The sequence below is a fragment of the Ictalurus furcatus genome, chromosome 21 (genome assembly GCF_023375685.1).
Source record: "Ictalurus furcatus strain D&B chromosome 21, Billie_1.0, whole genome shotgun sequence".
In the NCBI taxonomy this organism is placed as follows: Eukaryota; Metazoa; Chordata; class Actinopteri; order Siluriformes; family Ictaluridae; genus Ictalurus; species Ictalurus furcatus.
The window spans coordinates 3,353,652-3,371,185 of record NC_071275.1 but is presented as its reverse complement, the minus strand read 5'-3'; the positions used below and the strand labels follow the sequence as shown (position 1 = coordinate 3,371,185).

Below are 17,534 nucleotides of genomic sequence, written 5' to 3'. Positions count from 1 at the left end.
GTTGAGTTTACTCATGTTTTTAAAGCAGCAGGTAAACTTTCATTTCTAAGTTTAACCAACTTAAACCGTCTTACATTGTGGGCTGAACTTTTCAGCCTATTGAGACCATGACCCCACCAGGAAAAGCAAAAGAAAAATGACTGACTGGATGTTTGGAGGTAAATTTTTACCTAGCTGACATTTAAAGTAAGCTAATCATGGAGCAGAACCATTCATTGTTAAGTCAGTGACAATACAAGTGATACAGAAAATATATATTTTTATGAACACAGATACAACCATCCATGAGGTTCTCTACAAGACATCAAACAACAACCCCCCAAACCCCCCCCCCCCCCAAAAAAAAGGATATCTCTGTTCAATCTGTGCTCACACTGAAGGGGCTAATTCAAGAACCCTGAAGGTCATGAGACTTGAACTCACAATCTTCTGGTCATTAATGCAGAACTGTAATCACTCAGCTGGCACTACCTACAGGAACAGTGAACCCCTGACTGTTAGAAGCAACTTTTCAATGTTTCTTAAGTCCTAGGCAAGTCCCATTGTTCATGAAAAACAAGCATAGGAAGGAACTGAAAGCAGTGACAGTAGAAACATGAGACATTGAACACCCCCAACTTATGTCATACAGAGATTGAGCTAAGGTTTTATTCATTTTAAGTCTTTCTTCAGCACAGTACTAATAAAATTAACATTGTGTTCTCTGCATTTGTTCTTATGACGCTCTATCCCCTGCCACAGTTGGAGTTCTCCATTCAATAAAATGTTGTAATCTTGAGACACATAAAAATATTGTAGAAATTCATTCTCCAAAGAGAAATAAATTAGCTTAAATAATAAAACCCTAATGACGGCCCTTGATGTTTAAAACCTTTCAAAGATGAATCTAGGTCAGTGTTGTTTTAGGCAATATACAGTACTGGGCAGCATTGCCCTTTGGGTGGCACAGAGTACCAATATCAGATCTGTCCTGAAGTGATGCCTGTACACACTTGAATTTGAGTAAGCTGATGAACCATGCATCTGACTCCCAGCATGAGGCCATGTCAGCTTGACTGGAAAAAGCCAAAGGCCTACACACATACACACACACACACACACACACACACACACACAAAACACACATACACACAAAACACACACATACACATACACACACAAACAAGAAGACAAATAAAGGTTATTAAAATATTCATTATATATAAAGAATTTATCTGTAAAAAGGCCGAGAAACTCTGCAAAATTTGTAAGCGTTGCTGACCTTTTATGGCATTTTGTTACCAGAAGTTAAGGTAATACTTTATTTGAAGGCTAGCTATGCCCAGACTTTTGTGACATATTCATAAGCATTGCATAATCTTTTATAGTCTTTTAAAGTATTTTATAAAGCAGTGATGGAGATGAAAGTTCAGATTTGGATAAAAGATTTGACCAGGATGATGAGCCAAACATACTTCCAAGTCAGCACAGAAATTGTTAAAGAAACACAAAATCAGTGTTTTGCAATGACCATATTCTATGTTCCTACAGATAACATAACATAACATATATTTTTTTAAACTTAAAATATTATGCATGCAGTAGTGGACCAAGCTTACTGGTCTCCAATCTTGTTAGACTTTACTAATTGTAATTATGTGCTGCTCATTTTGAAATTAATGATTTGTATAAAAATTGTAATACCTAAAAATGGCCCTGTATGTTTACATGGCAGTGGTTGCAGTGAGTGATTGTTTACATCTATGTGTAGTTTATGACAGTTATTATGGCTATTTATGTCCTTTTATTTCTTTATTTATTTTAGTCCTCAGTAGGCGGTCAGATGGGACTTTTGTTTTTGTGCGTGTGGGCACTTGAGAGTGCCAAAAGGCATAGTGCTGAAAAGTGAGAATAAACAAAAGAGAAATAGCCCTGCTCTCTCCATCTCTTGCTTCCTGTGTCTTCTTTCCCCATCCTTTTGACCAGTGCTATCGAGTTTATAGCATGGTATCACTTATTATGAAAATCTCTCATAGCATGTGTTATTAATTTTTTATATAAACGTTTGCTCATTTTCATGGATTGCCAATAATTATGGAGGGCACTGGATACAATGTTCTCAGATTTTTGTGGTTTTATCAACAACAATGAACATTTTACTTCCCACTAATCTTGGAAAAGCCCAACTTCATGTGTATATGGAAAATCAGCAGCAAATAGACTTGCCAAAGGCTACTCCAATTCTAGTAACGCACCACTATATTTACAATATTTAATTCAGAATCTTCAAGTGGATGGTTGGGTTGGGCCCAAATTGCATTCCTCATTGGACTCATTGTTTTGGAGAACACTATTTACCCCTCTTAGTCTTTCTCTCATTTCTAATATGTGCCTGAGATTCAAGGTGATCGTGACATGTGTGTTCGTTTGCAGCTCTGCTCGATTGTGCTTTGGCAGGATTTATAGAATAAATGATCCATGGTAATGTTGATTACTACAACAATACACCATGATACATCAATTATGGAGATCATTTCTTAATGTTAAATGTTACGTTTATAAAAATGTTATGACAAAAATGGCAAAAGAGAAACATTTCTTTTAACGTTTATTTTTAAAAATGAGTAAGCAGATCATTCTTATGTCCTGTGAATACCAAAATCTGTGTAAACAGCACATATAACATTTGCATTATAATCTCTAAAACACCATGTTGAATGGCATATCAAAAGTCATCCAATAAACATATTTTCTTTTTTCTTTCTTTTTTTTTTTTTTTTTTTTGTTCATCTCAAGAAATAGTACACACAAAAAATACCCTAACCAAATGTAAAAATATACATCAATCTCAAAAGTTAGGCTATTAAAACAGTAAAACAGTTTACTTGCACAAACAGAGGTGACAGTGTCATGATGAATTAGACCATACCAAAGATCACATGCATGTGCACAGGGTTCACAGTGTATCCAAGACAACCGGACATCTACAGTATCAAAGTAGCTGGGTGCCCTGATGTAACACTCTTGTCAGTTCTCTTTCTTAATCAACACTTGGTTTAATCACATTAAATAATCACATTAAATAATCTAGCTAAATCGATCATCATAGTATTATAAATATATTTAGCATATTAGGTCAGTCTAATTGCAACTAGCAATTTAAGGGCACATTTCACTCTATAAATCAGGTGGTAAAAGTGATAATAGCAGCAAGTGTGTTAGCCAGTCCAAAACATAAGGACTCAATTAATCCCTTTTACTGCATATCCCTGTTAAATCCTACTTACCTTTAATCTTTTCCTATCTTAAGGGCCAATCTTACATAACACAGAACCAACAATTATAAGCCACATTTATCTATAATGGTATCCATATAGTGAATGTGCACTGCAAAAAAACCTGACCTTAATCTCGTACTTCTTCAAAAAACAAAACAAACAAACAAACAAACAAAAAAAAAACCTGAACAACTGCCCTTGGGCCATTACCAGTCTGTTGAGGCTATTTTTATAACACTGAGAGTGTGAAGTGCCTACTACAGCATTAGAGGTCAAGCTGGCTATCTAAAAAAAAAAAAAAAAGTTCAGAAAGCACAATAATGATGAATTGTGTTCAGTCTGTCACCTTGGATTAAACTCAGTTTAACCGTTGTGAAGTGGTATTGAGTCCATGCTGTATAAAATGACATGGACACTGTGTGTGCTAAGTCATGCTCGCCCTGCGAGGAGGCTAATGCCAGCCAAATGTACCATCATTTTTATCCATCAAATAAAGAATCCTCTACAAACATACCTGTAACATTTGGAATGGTCATAAAATGGTTCTTCTACACATTAGGAACATTCTGTAGAGAATAATGCCATTGCCAAGATTCAAAATGCAGAAACACTTTACAGCACATTTTTACCTTGGCTTCACTCTAGGTACGGTAATCACTAGTGTCACGAAAATACACAAAGTACAAGATCACCTTTAACAGTCTAGATTTTTTTATAAACTTGCGTATGAGACTTTTTTTATCGTGAAGTTAACTTGAAATGGATGTGTTAATTATTTGTGCAAAAAGGGCAAGACTATGAATGTGATAATCATTTTCTCTTCACCAAAAATCGAGGCAAGCTTTAAGTTCTTTTCCTTTCCAGTCTTGGTGGCTGTGACCGTGTCTCGGTAGGTACAGGTTTAGAAATGTGTCTCCTTCTCCGTAATGGTGGAGAGTTTGCCGTCCACCCTCATTTTAGCATCAGCATCATTGATGGCGTAGGGACTCTTTGCACTGAGGTGGCCTCTCATCCTCAGATCGGGGCTCGGGGTGGTCAGCTTCTTGATTCTCTAAAATTATTAATAGATCCAACACAGTAAGACAATTGGTTACCTCACCCTATGAGGATAAATGCTAGTAAGGTCATTTGTTGACTTTTTGCAGAGCTGGGTTTTGTATTAAGGGATCATTTATAAAGCTCAGCAGAAGTCATTATGATAGTCAATTCTAGCTCAAACCCAAAGAGTTAGTTCCTTTGGATACAGTGGTGCTTAAATGTCTGTGAACCCTTTAGAATTTTCCGCATAAATATAACCAAAAACATCAGATTTTCACACAATTCCTAAAAGTAGACAGAGACCTGCAAATAAGTAATAATTTATCAAAAAAGACAAAAATATTGTACTTGGCCATTTATTTAAGGAAAATGATCCAATATTACATATCTGCGAGTGGCAAAAGTACAGTATCTCACAAAAGTGAGTACACCCCTCACATTTTTGTAAATATTTAATTATATCTTTTCATGTGACAACACTGAAGAAATGACACTTTGCTACAATGTAAAGTAGTGAGTGTACAGCTTGTGGAACAGTGTAAATTTGCTGTCCCCTCAAAATAACTCAACACACAGCCACTAATGTCTAAACCGCTGGCAACAAAAGTGAGTACACCCCTAAGGGAAAATGTCCAAATTGAGCCCAAAGTGTCAATATTTTGTGTGGCCACCATTATTTTCCAGCACTGCCTTAACCCTCTTGGGCATGGAGTTCACCAGAGCTTCACAGGTTGCCACTGGAGTCCTCTTCCACTCCTCCATGATGACATCACGGAGCTGGTGGATGTTAGAGACCTTGTGCCCCTCCACCTTCCGTTTGAGGATGCACCACAGATGCTCAATAGGGTTTAGGTCTGGAGACATGCTTGGCCAGTCCGTCACCTTCACCCTCAGCTTCTTTAGCAAGGCAGTGGTCATCTTGGAGGTGTGTTTGGGGTCGTTATCATGCTGGAATACTGTATACTGATCATGCTCTGCTACAGTATGTCACAGTACATATTGGCATTCATGGTTCCCTCCGTGAACTGTAGCTCCCCAGTGCCAGCAGCACTCATGCAGCCCCAGACCATGACACTCCCACCACCATGCTTGACTGTAGGCAAGACACACTTGTCTTTGTACTCCTCAACTGGTTGCCGCCACACACGCTTGACACCATCTGAACCAAATAAGTTTATCTTGGTCTCATCAGACCACAGGACATGGTTCCAGTAATCCATGTCCTTAGTCTGCTTGTCTTCAGCAAACTGTTTGCGGGATTTTTTGTGCATCGTCTTTAGAAGAGGCTTCCTTCTGGGACGACAGCCATGCAGACCAATTTGATGCAGTGTGCGCTGTATGGTCTGAGCACTGACAGGCTGACCCCCCACCCCTTCAACCTCTGCAGCAATGCTGGCAGCACTCATACGTCTATTTCCCAAAGACAACCTCTGTATGGTCTTGGCCACCATGCTGCAGCTCAGTGTCAGGGTCTTGGCAATCTTCTTATAGCCTAGGCCATCTTTATGCAGAGCAACAATTCTTTTTTTCAGATCCTCAGAGAGTTCTTTGCCATGAGGTGCCATGTTGAACTTCCAGTGACCAGTATGAGGGAGAGTGAGAGCGATGACACAAAATTTAACACCCCTGAGACCTTGCAACACCAACAAGTCACATGACACTGGAGAGGGAAAATAGCTAATTGGGCCCAATTTGAACATTTTCACTTAGGGCTGTACTCACTTTTGTTGCCAGAGGTTTAGACATTAATGGCTGTGTGTTGAGTTATTTTGAGGGGACAGCAAATTTACACTGTTACACAAGCTGTACACTCACTACTTTACACTGTAGCAAAGTGTCATTTCTTCAGTGTTGTCACATGAAAAGTTATCAAATATTTACAAAAATGAGTTGTGTACTCACTTTTGTGAGATACTGTATGTGAACCTCTAGGATTAGCAGTTAATTTGAAGGTAATTTAGACTCAGGTGTTTTCAATCAATGGGATGACAATCAAGTGTGAGTGAGCGCCCTGTTTTATTTAAAGATCAAGGATCTATCAGAGTCTGATCTTCACAACACATGTTTGTGAAACCTCAGAAAAAGAGTTGTTGATGCTCATAAGGCAGCAAAAAGGTTTTTTTTTTTGTTTTTTTTATTTAAAAAAACATGTCTAAAGAGTTTGGACTCCACCAATCCACAGTCAGACATATGGATGTGTACAAATGGAGGAAATTCAAGACCACTGTTTCCCTCCTCAGGAGCGGTCAACCAACAAAGATCACTCCAAGAGCATACAAGATGTGTAATAGTCCATGAGGTCTCAAAGGAACCCAGGGTAACTTCTAAGCAACTAAAGACCTCTTTTAGATTGGCTAATGTTTATGTTCATGAGTCTACAATTAGAACACTGAACAACAAATGGTGTGCATGGTAGGAGAAAGGCACTGCTATCCAAAAAATAACATTGCTGCCCTTCTGCAGTCTGCTAACCATCACATGGACAAGCCAGAAGGCTATTGGGAAAATGTCATGGACAAATGTGACCAAAGAGAAAGGAAAATACTGCATACTTCGGAGAAAGGAAAATACTGCATCCCATCTGTGAAACATGGTGGTGGTAGTATCATGTTTTAGGCCTGTTTTGCTGCATCTGGGCCGGGACGGCTTGTCACCATTGATGGAACAGTGAATTCTGAAGTATACAAGTGAATTCTAAAGGAAAATATCAGGAAATCTGTCTGTGATTTGAATCTCAAGAGTAAGTGGGTCATCCAGCAAGATAAAGACCAAAAGCACACAAGTCAATCTGTCAAAGAATGGCTAAAAAATAATAATATTTTGGAATGGCAAAGTCAAAGTCCTGACCTTAATCCATAAAAAAGTTTGTGCAAGGACCTTAAGCAAGCAGTTCATGTAAGGAAACCCACCAACATCGCAGTTGAAGGTGTTCTGTACTAAGGAATGAGCTACAATTCCTCCAAGTCGATGTGCAGGACTGGTTAACAGTTACCGGATATGTTCAGTTGCAGTTATTGATGAAACGAATATTGAACTGTTTGGCCATAATGATCAGCTCCATGTATGGAGGAAGTAAGATGATGCTTTTAAATCGAAGAACACCATTCCAACTGTGAAACATTGGGGTGGCAGCATCATGTGTGGGTGTTTTACTGGAAAAGGGACTGGTGCACTTCAGAAAAACAATGGCATATTGAGGAAGGAAGAATATGTAGAAATACTCCTCAAGACCTGCACCTCAAGACCTGCAACCAGGTCGTGTCTTCCAGAAGGACAATGATTTTAAGCATACCTCCAAAGTTTTAACAAAATGCCACAGAATCCCATAGAAAATTGGTGGACTAAACTGAGAGTGTTTGTCCAAAGAGGCGCACAAAACATACTGAATTACAGTCATGGGAAAAAGAAAGTACAACCTCCTTCAATTCTACGTTTTTATTTATTTGGCCCTAAAGAACAATTGTGTGGTCCTCGCCAACTTCTATAGACAAATAAATAACCTCAGATGGCAACAAAAAAAACACAACACATTTCAATATTTTGTTCTTTCCAAAAAAGTAAATCAACTTTCAGAAACCAGGTGGGAAGAAGTAAGTACACCCATCCTACTTCCACAACCATTAAGAGAGTAATAAGCAACAAGGTACTGCAATACTAATGAAATGCTAAAGATTTTTATTAATAAATCACAAAACCAGAACTTTTGGCAGTTTTGTGTTCTGAACACGCAGGTGTGTGTCTACATCATGCCAAGAAGAAACTACATCAGCCACGATGTAGCAATGCATGCAATGATGCAGCCAGAGAAGCAATTGTTGCTGCTTGTCAATCTGGGAAGTGTAATAAGGCCATCTCCAAACAACTTGAAATCCACCATTCTACAGTGAGAAGAACTGTTTACAAATGGAGAGCCCTCAAGACAGTTGCCAGTCTTCCCAGGAGTGTCCCAGCAAATTCATTCCAAGGTCAGACCATTTAATGCTAAGAAATATAAAGAAAAACCCAAGAGCTACATCATGTGACCTACAGACCTCTGTAAGCACATTAAATGTCTATGTTCATGACAGTACAATCAATAAAAGACTGAACAAGCCTGGCTTTCCTGGAAGGGTGGCTAGGAAAAAGTCCTTCTCTCCAAAAAGAATATGGCAACACAAATTAGGTTTGCAAAACTGCATCTAAACAAATCAAAAAAGTCCCTTGGACTGATTAGACCAAGGTGGAGATGTTTGGTCATCATGCACAATGCCATGATTGGCAAAAACCAAACACAGGATATCACCACAAACATCTCATACTAACTACCAAACATGGATGTGGAGAGGTGATGATTAGGGCTTGTTTTGCAGCCACAGGAGGTGGGAAACTTGCAATAATTGAGACAATGATGAATGAGACAATGATGACTCCACCAGAATATTCTTGAGACAAATATGAGGTCATCTGTCCAGCAGCTTAAGTTGAGCCGAAATTGGGTCACGCAACAGGACAATGATCCCAAGGAGACCAGCAAATTGATATCTGAATGGCTAAAAAAGAGAAAAATATAAGGTGTTGGAATGGCCAAGGCAAAGTACAGACCCCATTGAGATGCTGTGGCAGGATCTTTAAGAGAGCTGTGCATAAACGAATGCCCTCAAACGTCAATGAAAATGAGCCATATTGTACCGGAGTGGACCAAAATTTCTCCAAAATGATGGGAAAGACTCCGACAGAAAACGTTACTGAATTATACGGTGTACTTATTTTTTCCCCACCTGGTTCATGAATGTTGGGAAAATGTTTACTATTGGTGGAAAAAAGTGACTACATATTGAAATCCGTTGTGTGTTTTTGTTGTCAGCTGAGGTTATCTGTTTGTTCATAGCAGTTGGTAAGGACCACACAATTGTTATTTAGGCCCTGATAAACAAAAACATAGAATTGAAGGAGTATGTACTTTTCTTTTTCCCATAACTGTACACCTGCTCTGTCAGGACGAATGGGCAAACATTCCATCAAAGTATTGTGAGAAGCTTATGGAAGGCTACCCAAATAGTTTGATTCAAGTTATGCAATTAAAAGGCAATGCCACCAAATACAAATAAAAAGTGTAAGTAAACTTCTGACCCACTGAAAATCTGAAATAGTAAATAAAAGTTTAAATAAATTTGTCTTAGCTATTATTTTGAAGATCACCTCTTATGGAAATAAAGTCGATGCTAAAACTCTAAGTAGACACTAAAAATCTTAATTTTTATGCTTAATGCTTAATTTTTGTTAGAATAATTGAAAATTGCAACATAATATTTCCCTGACTTTTTAAAAATAACAAACTCAGTGTGCTGTAAATCCCGTCTGCATTTAATTTCACAATCATAATTGTTTCTACATTGATGAAGCAAGATTAAATTAAATAAAATGACATTAAATTAAATGTAGACAAAATGTCTTGGGGTAAACGCCAAACAAATTCAGCCATGGCTAGCTGGCAAAATCCGAATTGCACATCTCAAACACAGTAAGCGACAACCAAGCTCATATGACATTTTGTAGCTCACTCTATCAATAAGATGTGACACAATGGGGTCAGACAAGGCCAAAGAGTTACACATGCAGCACGGCATCAAGTCTGCATCGTGCTCAGAATATCTTTCCAACCCTGCTGTTTGGAGCAAATTGCATGTTTGGCCTGTCAGGCCTAGTCAACTAAAAGTTTCTCAAAATAATTTATCTAAGAATCTGGACCTGTTATTGTTATGAGAAGTGCTGACAGTTCACATAGCGGAAGGTGAGTGAGCTTTCACAAAAAGGGCACAAAAAGGAAATCTTGATCTCAAACAAACTCAAACGAAAGACTATAATGCAAGTTTGAGACCCTTTTGAATATTTGTTTTCCAACACCCTGATCCTAAACTAAACCATAACACAGGATATATTATAAACAAAACTGAAATATACATACTGTTACAATTTTCCCCTGTGGTTTGAAACATACAGTTCATAATAGTGCTCTAAAATCACTTCTATACACAACTTTAGGCCTTAACAACTACTCCGTAATAACACTTCTGCTGTTCAACAGGTGAAGATTAAATGTGTTTAAATGGCATAAAAATAAGATTACAGGTACTGTTAACAATCTCCACCTTTATAAAAGCCTTCTATCTGTAGCTACAATATATCTATAGGTAATAACATTCTTAGCCAGGGTTGCCAGATTCTTCGCTCAGATACTAATTGCTGGGAAATTTTAATAACACAGTGCTGGAGAATAGATTTGAAAGTTTTTGAAAGTTACAGTTTAAGCAGAATTATATGCAACTATGTACATTTTTATTTTTATTTATTTTACATTTTTAGGGTAGGTATTGCAGTATTATAGTAAAGGTATTATTTAATGCATTTGTTGTTGAAACATAACATAACTGAATTAATATCGTAATATAATTCAACTTTTTCACCACTGTTTACACAGCTTTACGCGGTGACTTTTAAATTGAAGTGTTGAAACTCACCCGTGAAGCAGCATATCATATTTTTCATTTCGTTGGTTATACGATGGGCCAGTCATCGACACAATCAGTTGCAATAGGCTCGAGCTTTTCACAAAGGAAAGGGGGAAGGCACTTTCCTTCAGCACGGAATCTCATTGGCTATTGAAGGCTATGGACAGGACGTGGAAGATCCTATTGGTTCAAATGATTTGTCAATCGAAAGGGCAGGGTCCAATGGCCATTTTGAAATCTACCGATAAGTGTTATTCACGCACGAGCTGAAGTTAGAGAAAAACATGTGAAACGGAGAATATATGAAAAATTAGGCTTAACTGCCGGTAATTCGAGATGATCCAGTAAAAGTCCGTGCGTAGCTACTGATGTAAAATGTGTTTTGGACTAAATATTTTTACGTAATTATATTGTTTGGACCTTTGCCAGTATAAAAGATTATGTTATGGATCAGTGGACTTTTATGAGGCTTCATATGCGAGTCACCTCCATTTCGTCAATTTATCTTGAAACGATTTATATCAAGCGAAATCACAAGAATCTTAGCTTTCCAAATTTATATCGCATGAGTACCTGCATACACACAGAAGCTGTGTACATAACATAGTTTTGCTCACAATATGGCGACGACCTGCCGGGAAGGCAAGGGTCAAACTGAAAAATTACCTCCATGAAGGTTCCTTCTGTTTTCCAGATCTGAACTATAATGCCCAGAGGGATGCAGATCATCGAGGACATTGCCATCGTCCATCCAATGCCATAACCCCAGTCTGGATACGTATACACATTGTTGTATTTCAGGGGCTTGTACTTGATCAAGAAAAAGAGGAAAATTCCCTAAAAGAAAGAAATTAATTAATTATTTATTTTTTAAAAATTAATTTCAGACAATTTCTTTTTGCCAAACAGAGATCATTATTTGTATCGGTTCATATTCAAGGAATACAACACGACAGGACGTGCTGTTACAGGAAAAATAATCGTCCTATACCTAATTCTTCTTATACCTCAGCAGTTTGCCAGTGATTACATTTTGTAATTCATTTAAAAAGACACCTCATATTTATTATCTGTTTATACAGTTACATTTAAATTTGTGAAACGTCCTCAAAAACCAATCTGTTTCTATTATCACTTGTATTTACAGTGGCTATAAATGGTTGCTCTCTCACCAGCCTCTTTTTCTCTCTCTTTAAGTTAAAATAAAGTTATAAGGCAATAAAAAAAAAAAAAAAACACTCTTATAAAATCACAAACTTCTTTTGAAGACTTCCCTGTGGTGAAAAGTGTACTTACTGTTATTAAACTCTGATACTGGAGACTCCTTCTATAAATGTTAAATAAATGTCTCCTTCCAGATAACTCGTATTTGTTTAATAACGACACACTTTTTAATCCATTCCGATCTTAGATTATGTGGAGCGTGCGCCACACAAGTCCCTGTGAATTAGTTATTACTATAGAAATTAAACCATATTAGAATGAGTGCATTAATACTGTATAAACCTGCAATTTGCCTTCCAGCCAGAAATATTGTTCAAAGTGCTGGCATAGAAAATTAATCAACAACTTCTGACCCATCAGATTTGACAAATCACCTGTGCTGTGGTAAAATGAAGCAGAAGGTGTGCATACATTTCAAATGAATAACAGGGGGGGGGGGGGAATATAGAAGAAATATCATAATATGGAACAAATATGGATATCAGTGCTAAAAAATTATGTAAAACAACTTACTGAACAGATGCCAGGGGTGAGGATCATCCAGCACCACTTGATGAAAAATATGGGCTTATACCCAATCATGTCCTCAATGTTCAAATAAAACTTGTCACTGCCTGAAAATGGCATCAAAAGAACATGATGTAATCTGTCACCACTGTTCAGAATGATCACACACACTGCATACACAGCTAATGGTTTCTTGTATAATATGAAACTCTGGTTCGTTTATGAATACAGTCAAAGTTATGCAAAAATGTCTTAATATTTGCAATACATATCACATTCCAGCAGGTGTCAGGGCAGCTACACATATAAACCTCTCCTTCGACATACAATGTGCATTTGCTTTAAGGAGTGGCAGGGCATGGGTTTTTCATTGGGGCTTCCTGGGCCCCAACACAAATGTGCAGTGCGGCTATATTGTAAACATTGTGATTAGAGCACGGATTTAACCCAGTCAATCTCTATAGTGCCATGCCTCAAGACAAATGCTACATTCCTACTTCCTGTCAATATTAATCATTTATGGAAAAAGGGCATAAGAATACATAAGGCTCTTGCTTTTTTCAATGTGATGTGCATACAGTATGAAATATTAAATATGAAACATGAAATATTAAAGTGGAAGAAGTCTCTACCATAGACCCAGCCGATGCAGATGGACTCAAAGATGGCCACAAAAAGCAAACACATCCCACTGGCAGCATAGGAATCAAACAACTGGAACACATACATTCCACCCTGACAAGAGAAGAAAACAGAATACTGTTAAAATAAGATCAAATCAAATAAAATCACCGACATCATGCACTAGCCCTTTCTACAGATCACATCTATATGTTCAATTCTATGTGCATATACAGTTTATTTCCAGCAGCTTCTATACAAGAAAAATCAATGTTCTTTGACAAGCACGTGATGTACAGTACTATGCATCATTTTTTTTAGTACAACTTTGTTATAGATTTTTATTTTATGACTTCTACCCATCTGGGGATGGGTACCGAAACCCTTTATTAAACTGGCCCTGGTGCTAAATTATGAAAGACTTTAGTATCGACAAGCTCTGATGCTATGGGTTCTGCTTTCGCTACTGGAGAAATTAAGAAAATATATTTCCTATTTATTATTGCTAAATAAATGTTATCTTGCACATTTGATCTCACCAACCATTTCTAATTTGCGATAATATTAAGACGTTCGTTTGCATTTTCGTTATTCGGAATCCATAGTGAGATCCCTCGTGCGCGAAGGTTGTCACACACAACACGAAAGCTCCCGCTTAATATAGAGTGACAATGGCGGAGGGAACCAAACATTCAAAAGTGTGGTTACACTTCACTAGAGTCGATGCAGACAACCAGGGGCGTCGCAAGGGTTTCTGGGCCCCTGACTAATCTGTACTCCGGGCCCCAAGTCCCCACACTCCAATTATATTTTCTTATTACCACGTGTAAATACAATCATTATTAATAAGCATAACAATTATTGCATATTCAATAAGAGACTATAAATAACTAAATTTGAACAGTTTATTAAATTAACTGAAATCATGCATTTATAACTATATACAAATAACTATATATACACAGTACAAGTAATTAACACCATTGTACACTCTCTCTCTCTAATACACAGACACTACAGAAATCTGTCTGGATTTGTTTATAAGCTGTCGACTTGTAATTTCTTATTCCCCGAGTACCAAGAACAGTGAACTTTACTATTATTATTATTATTATTATTATTATTATTATTATTCACTGAGTGGATAACACCTCCAGGGTCGGGGGTTTGATTCCCACCGTGGCCCTGTGTGTGCGACGTTTGCATGTTCTCCCCGTGCTGCGGGGGTTTCCTCCGGGTACTCCGGTTTCCTCCCCCAGTCCAAAGACTTGCATGGTAGGCGGATTGGCGTGTCTAAAGTGTCCGTAGTGTATGAATGGGTGCGTAAATGTGTATGTGATTGTGTCCTGCGATGGACTAGCACCCTGTCCAGGGTGTACCCTGCCGTGTGCCCGATGCTCCCTGGGATAGGCTCCAGGTTCCCCCGTGACCCTGAAAAGGATAAAGCAGTATAGAAGATGGATGGATGGACTGAGTGGATAATAAGTTTCACACACCAGCAGCTCCAGAAAGAAATGTGGAAATGAGCTAAAACAGTGACAGGATCATTGAATCAGTGAGTTGAACTTGAGAATCAAATCGGTTCTATTCGTGAATGAATCATTCAGACTGGATTTATCATCAACGGGATTCTCCAATTCATTGAAATGAACCGACTCGAACAAACGATTCACTCGCGAATCGGACATCATTACAACTCTTCTCTCATAAACTCACTCGGGACAGTTAAAGCAGATTTATATGATTACATTCGATTCCGATCGATTCCTCACAGAAAGCTGTTGCTTTTATTGTCGCTTGGTGCTTTTCCATCCTTTTTGAAGCTCAATGTTCCATTACTATTTCTCGATTGCGTGGGAAAACATACGTTCTTGGAAATATTGTGTTCCAACTTCCAAGGATAAACATCTGGGTGAGCAACTGATAGAATTTCTATTTGATGTTCATTATAACAGCTTCATACGGGCTAGCTTCAGAATCGTAGCACAGAACCGGGAACATAAATCCCCTTATTTTTTTTTAAAAACTGGGTGATTAGCTGTCTTCCCCGTCTTGCTCTTTCCTCTTTTTCATGTTTTTCTTTCCTCTTTTGGTATCCCGATGTCTCCTGCCATGTACCTGGTGGATGTAACAACTCACGACTGTGAAGTGCCGCGTTTCTGAATAATCCACGATCGTCTTAAGGGGACACACACATGCACTTGGCACAGGCCGAGGGCATTCGTTATAGCTGACTTCTTAACCAAAATCATACAGGAACGTATGGACGCACCTGCAGACAACGCTCGTTGCCACAAGTGCAAGTAGATTTTTGCTTGTAAGGGCGGAATTGATTTAATTTGTGTGAAATGACGTCATGCATTCAACATATTTTCTTACTTGTTTTTAAAATCCCAAATAAAGAAATAAATCAGTATGTAAACATTTAGGCTATTAAATGCACATCACTTTCAGTTACTTTATAAATAGTCTACATATAAATCTTGAGTATTTTTTTCTGCAGTATATAAATCTTAAATGCAATAAAAATGCCTTCATACTGGTGCATTTACAAACAGATGTATAATAATAAACTATGCTTATTTAGAAATTATAGTGTAGAGCTCACCCAGAAATGAATTTGTAATGATGAAATGCACACACCTTTTTGTTCCAAACCTGTATAACTTTTAAGCCCACAGAGTTAACTAAATCATGTGAACACGGGTTCATGATCAAATGTAAAAATTAGCCATAGCTGATTCTTTAGCTGTATTTTTTTATAACTTTTTTCCGTTTCTTTTGTTTTGTCCACATTCAGAGACAGGTTGTTGGCTCTGCACCAGTCCATTAGCTGCTGCACCTCCTCTCTGTATGCGGACTCGTCATTCTTACTGATGAGACCCACCATGGTTGTGTCATCTGCAAACTTGATGATGTGATTCGAGCTGTGCATCGCTACACAGTCGTGAGTCAACAGAGTGAACAGCAGTGGACTGAGCACACAGCCCTGGGGGGCCCCCTTGTTCAGTGTGGTGGTGCTGGAGATGCTGTTCCCGATCCGGACTGACTGAGGTCTCCCAGTCAGGAAGTCTAGGATCCAGTTGCAGATGGAGGTGCTCAGGCCCAGTAGGTTCAGCTTTCCAATCAGGGGCTGAGGAATGACTGGGTTGAATGCTAAACTGAAATCTATGAACAGTATTCGAATGTATGTGTCCTTTTTGTCCAGATGGGTGAGGGCCAGATGTAGGGTGGTTGTGATGGCATCATCTGTTGAGTGGTTGGGACGATGCACGAATTGCAGGGGGTACAGTGAGGGGGGCAGCAGGGTCTTGATGTGCGTCATGACGAGCCTCTCGAAGCACTCCATGATGATGGGTGTGAGTGCATCGGGACAGTAGTCATTGAGGCAGGAAACTGAAGACTTCTTCAGCACGGGGACAATGGTGGTGGCCTTGAAGCACGTTCAAACGAGGTGCTGCTCAGGAAGATGTTGATGTCAGTGTGAACATCTGCCAGCTGGTTTGCATATCCTCTGAGCACTTTGGCAGGAATTTTTTCTGGTCCAACGGCTTTCCGTGGGTTGACTCTGTGTAGAGTTTTCCTCACATCAACCATGGTTAGACACAGCACCTGGTAGTTGGTAGGAGGGGTGGTCTTCCTTGCAATCACATACTTTTGCGCCTCAAACCGAGCGTAGAAGTTGTTCAGCGCATCTGGAAGGGAGGCATCACTGGTAGGTGATGTTCTATAGTTGCTGATGGCCTGAATGCCCTGCCACATGCGCAGTGTGTCGCCGCTGTCCATGAAGTGACCGTGGAATTTCTGGGCATGTATGCGCTTTGCCTCTCTGATGGCCCGGGACAGTTTGGGTTTCGTTGTTCTTAAGGCCGCTTTGTCACCTGCCCTGCAGGGGGAGTCTCGGGTCCTCAGCAGTGCATGCACCGCCACGGTCATCCACAGTTTTCTGTGTGTGGTGATGGTCTTGGAGACAGTGACATCATCCATGCACTTGCTGATGTAGCTGGTCACTGACACCGCATACGTTTGTGGAGTCACTGTCAGTTGCAGCCTCCATGAACATGTGCCAGTCAGTGTGCTCAAAACAGTCTTGAAGCGCAGAGATGGCTCCTGCAGGGTTTCACTTGCTTCAGAACCAGTTTGGAGAATCTAACGAGTAAATGAGGTGGGGGCGGGGCTCTGCCCGGTACGCACCAGAGATGTTTGTGTAAACAAGATCCAGTGTGTCACCCATCTCATTGCAAAGTCCACATGCTTATGGAATTTAGGGGGCACTGATTTAAGATTCACATGGTTGAAATCTCTGGCAATGATAAAGAGTCTATTGGGGTGTATGTTCTGCAGTTCGCTAATAGCCCCAGACAGCTCACAGAGAGCCTTCTTAGCATTGGCACTGGGG

The 17,534-nt window shown here is 39.1% G+C and overlaps 1 protein-coding gene across 1 annotated transcript in view; it reads right to left on the bottom strand.

Annotated features, from left to right (window-relative positions):
• Nucleotides 1-1,679: 1,679 nt before the first annotated feature.
• The window catches only part of slc6a11b (solute carrier family 6 member 11b), a 44,435-nt gene continuing 28,580 nt past the window's right edge, over nt 1,680-17,534 (bottom strand). Inside the window, exons 11-14 of the mRNA XM_053652415.1 lie at nt 13,147-13,249; nt 12,521-12,621; nt 11,450-11,620; nt 1,680-4,308 (exon numbers count right to left, since the gene is read on the bottom strand). Coding sequence (XP_053508390.1) covers nt 4,159-4,308; nt 11,450-11,620; nt 12,521-12,621; nt 13,147-13,249 — 525 coding nt within the window. The 3' untranslated portion in view covers nt 1,680-4,158. The remainder of the gene's footprint in view (nt 4,309-11,449; nt 11,621-12,520; nt 12,622-13,146; nt 13,250-17,534) is intronic.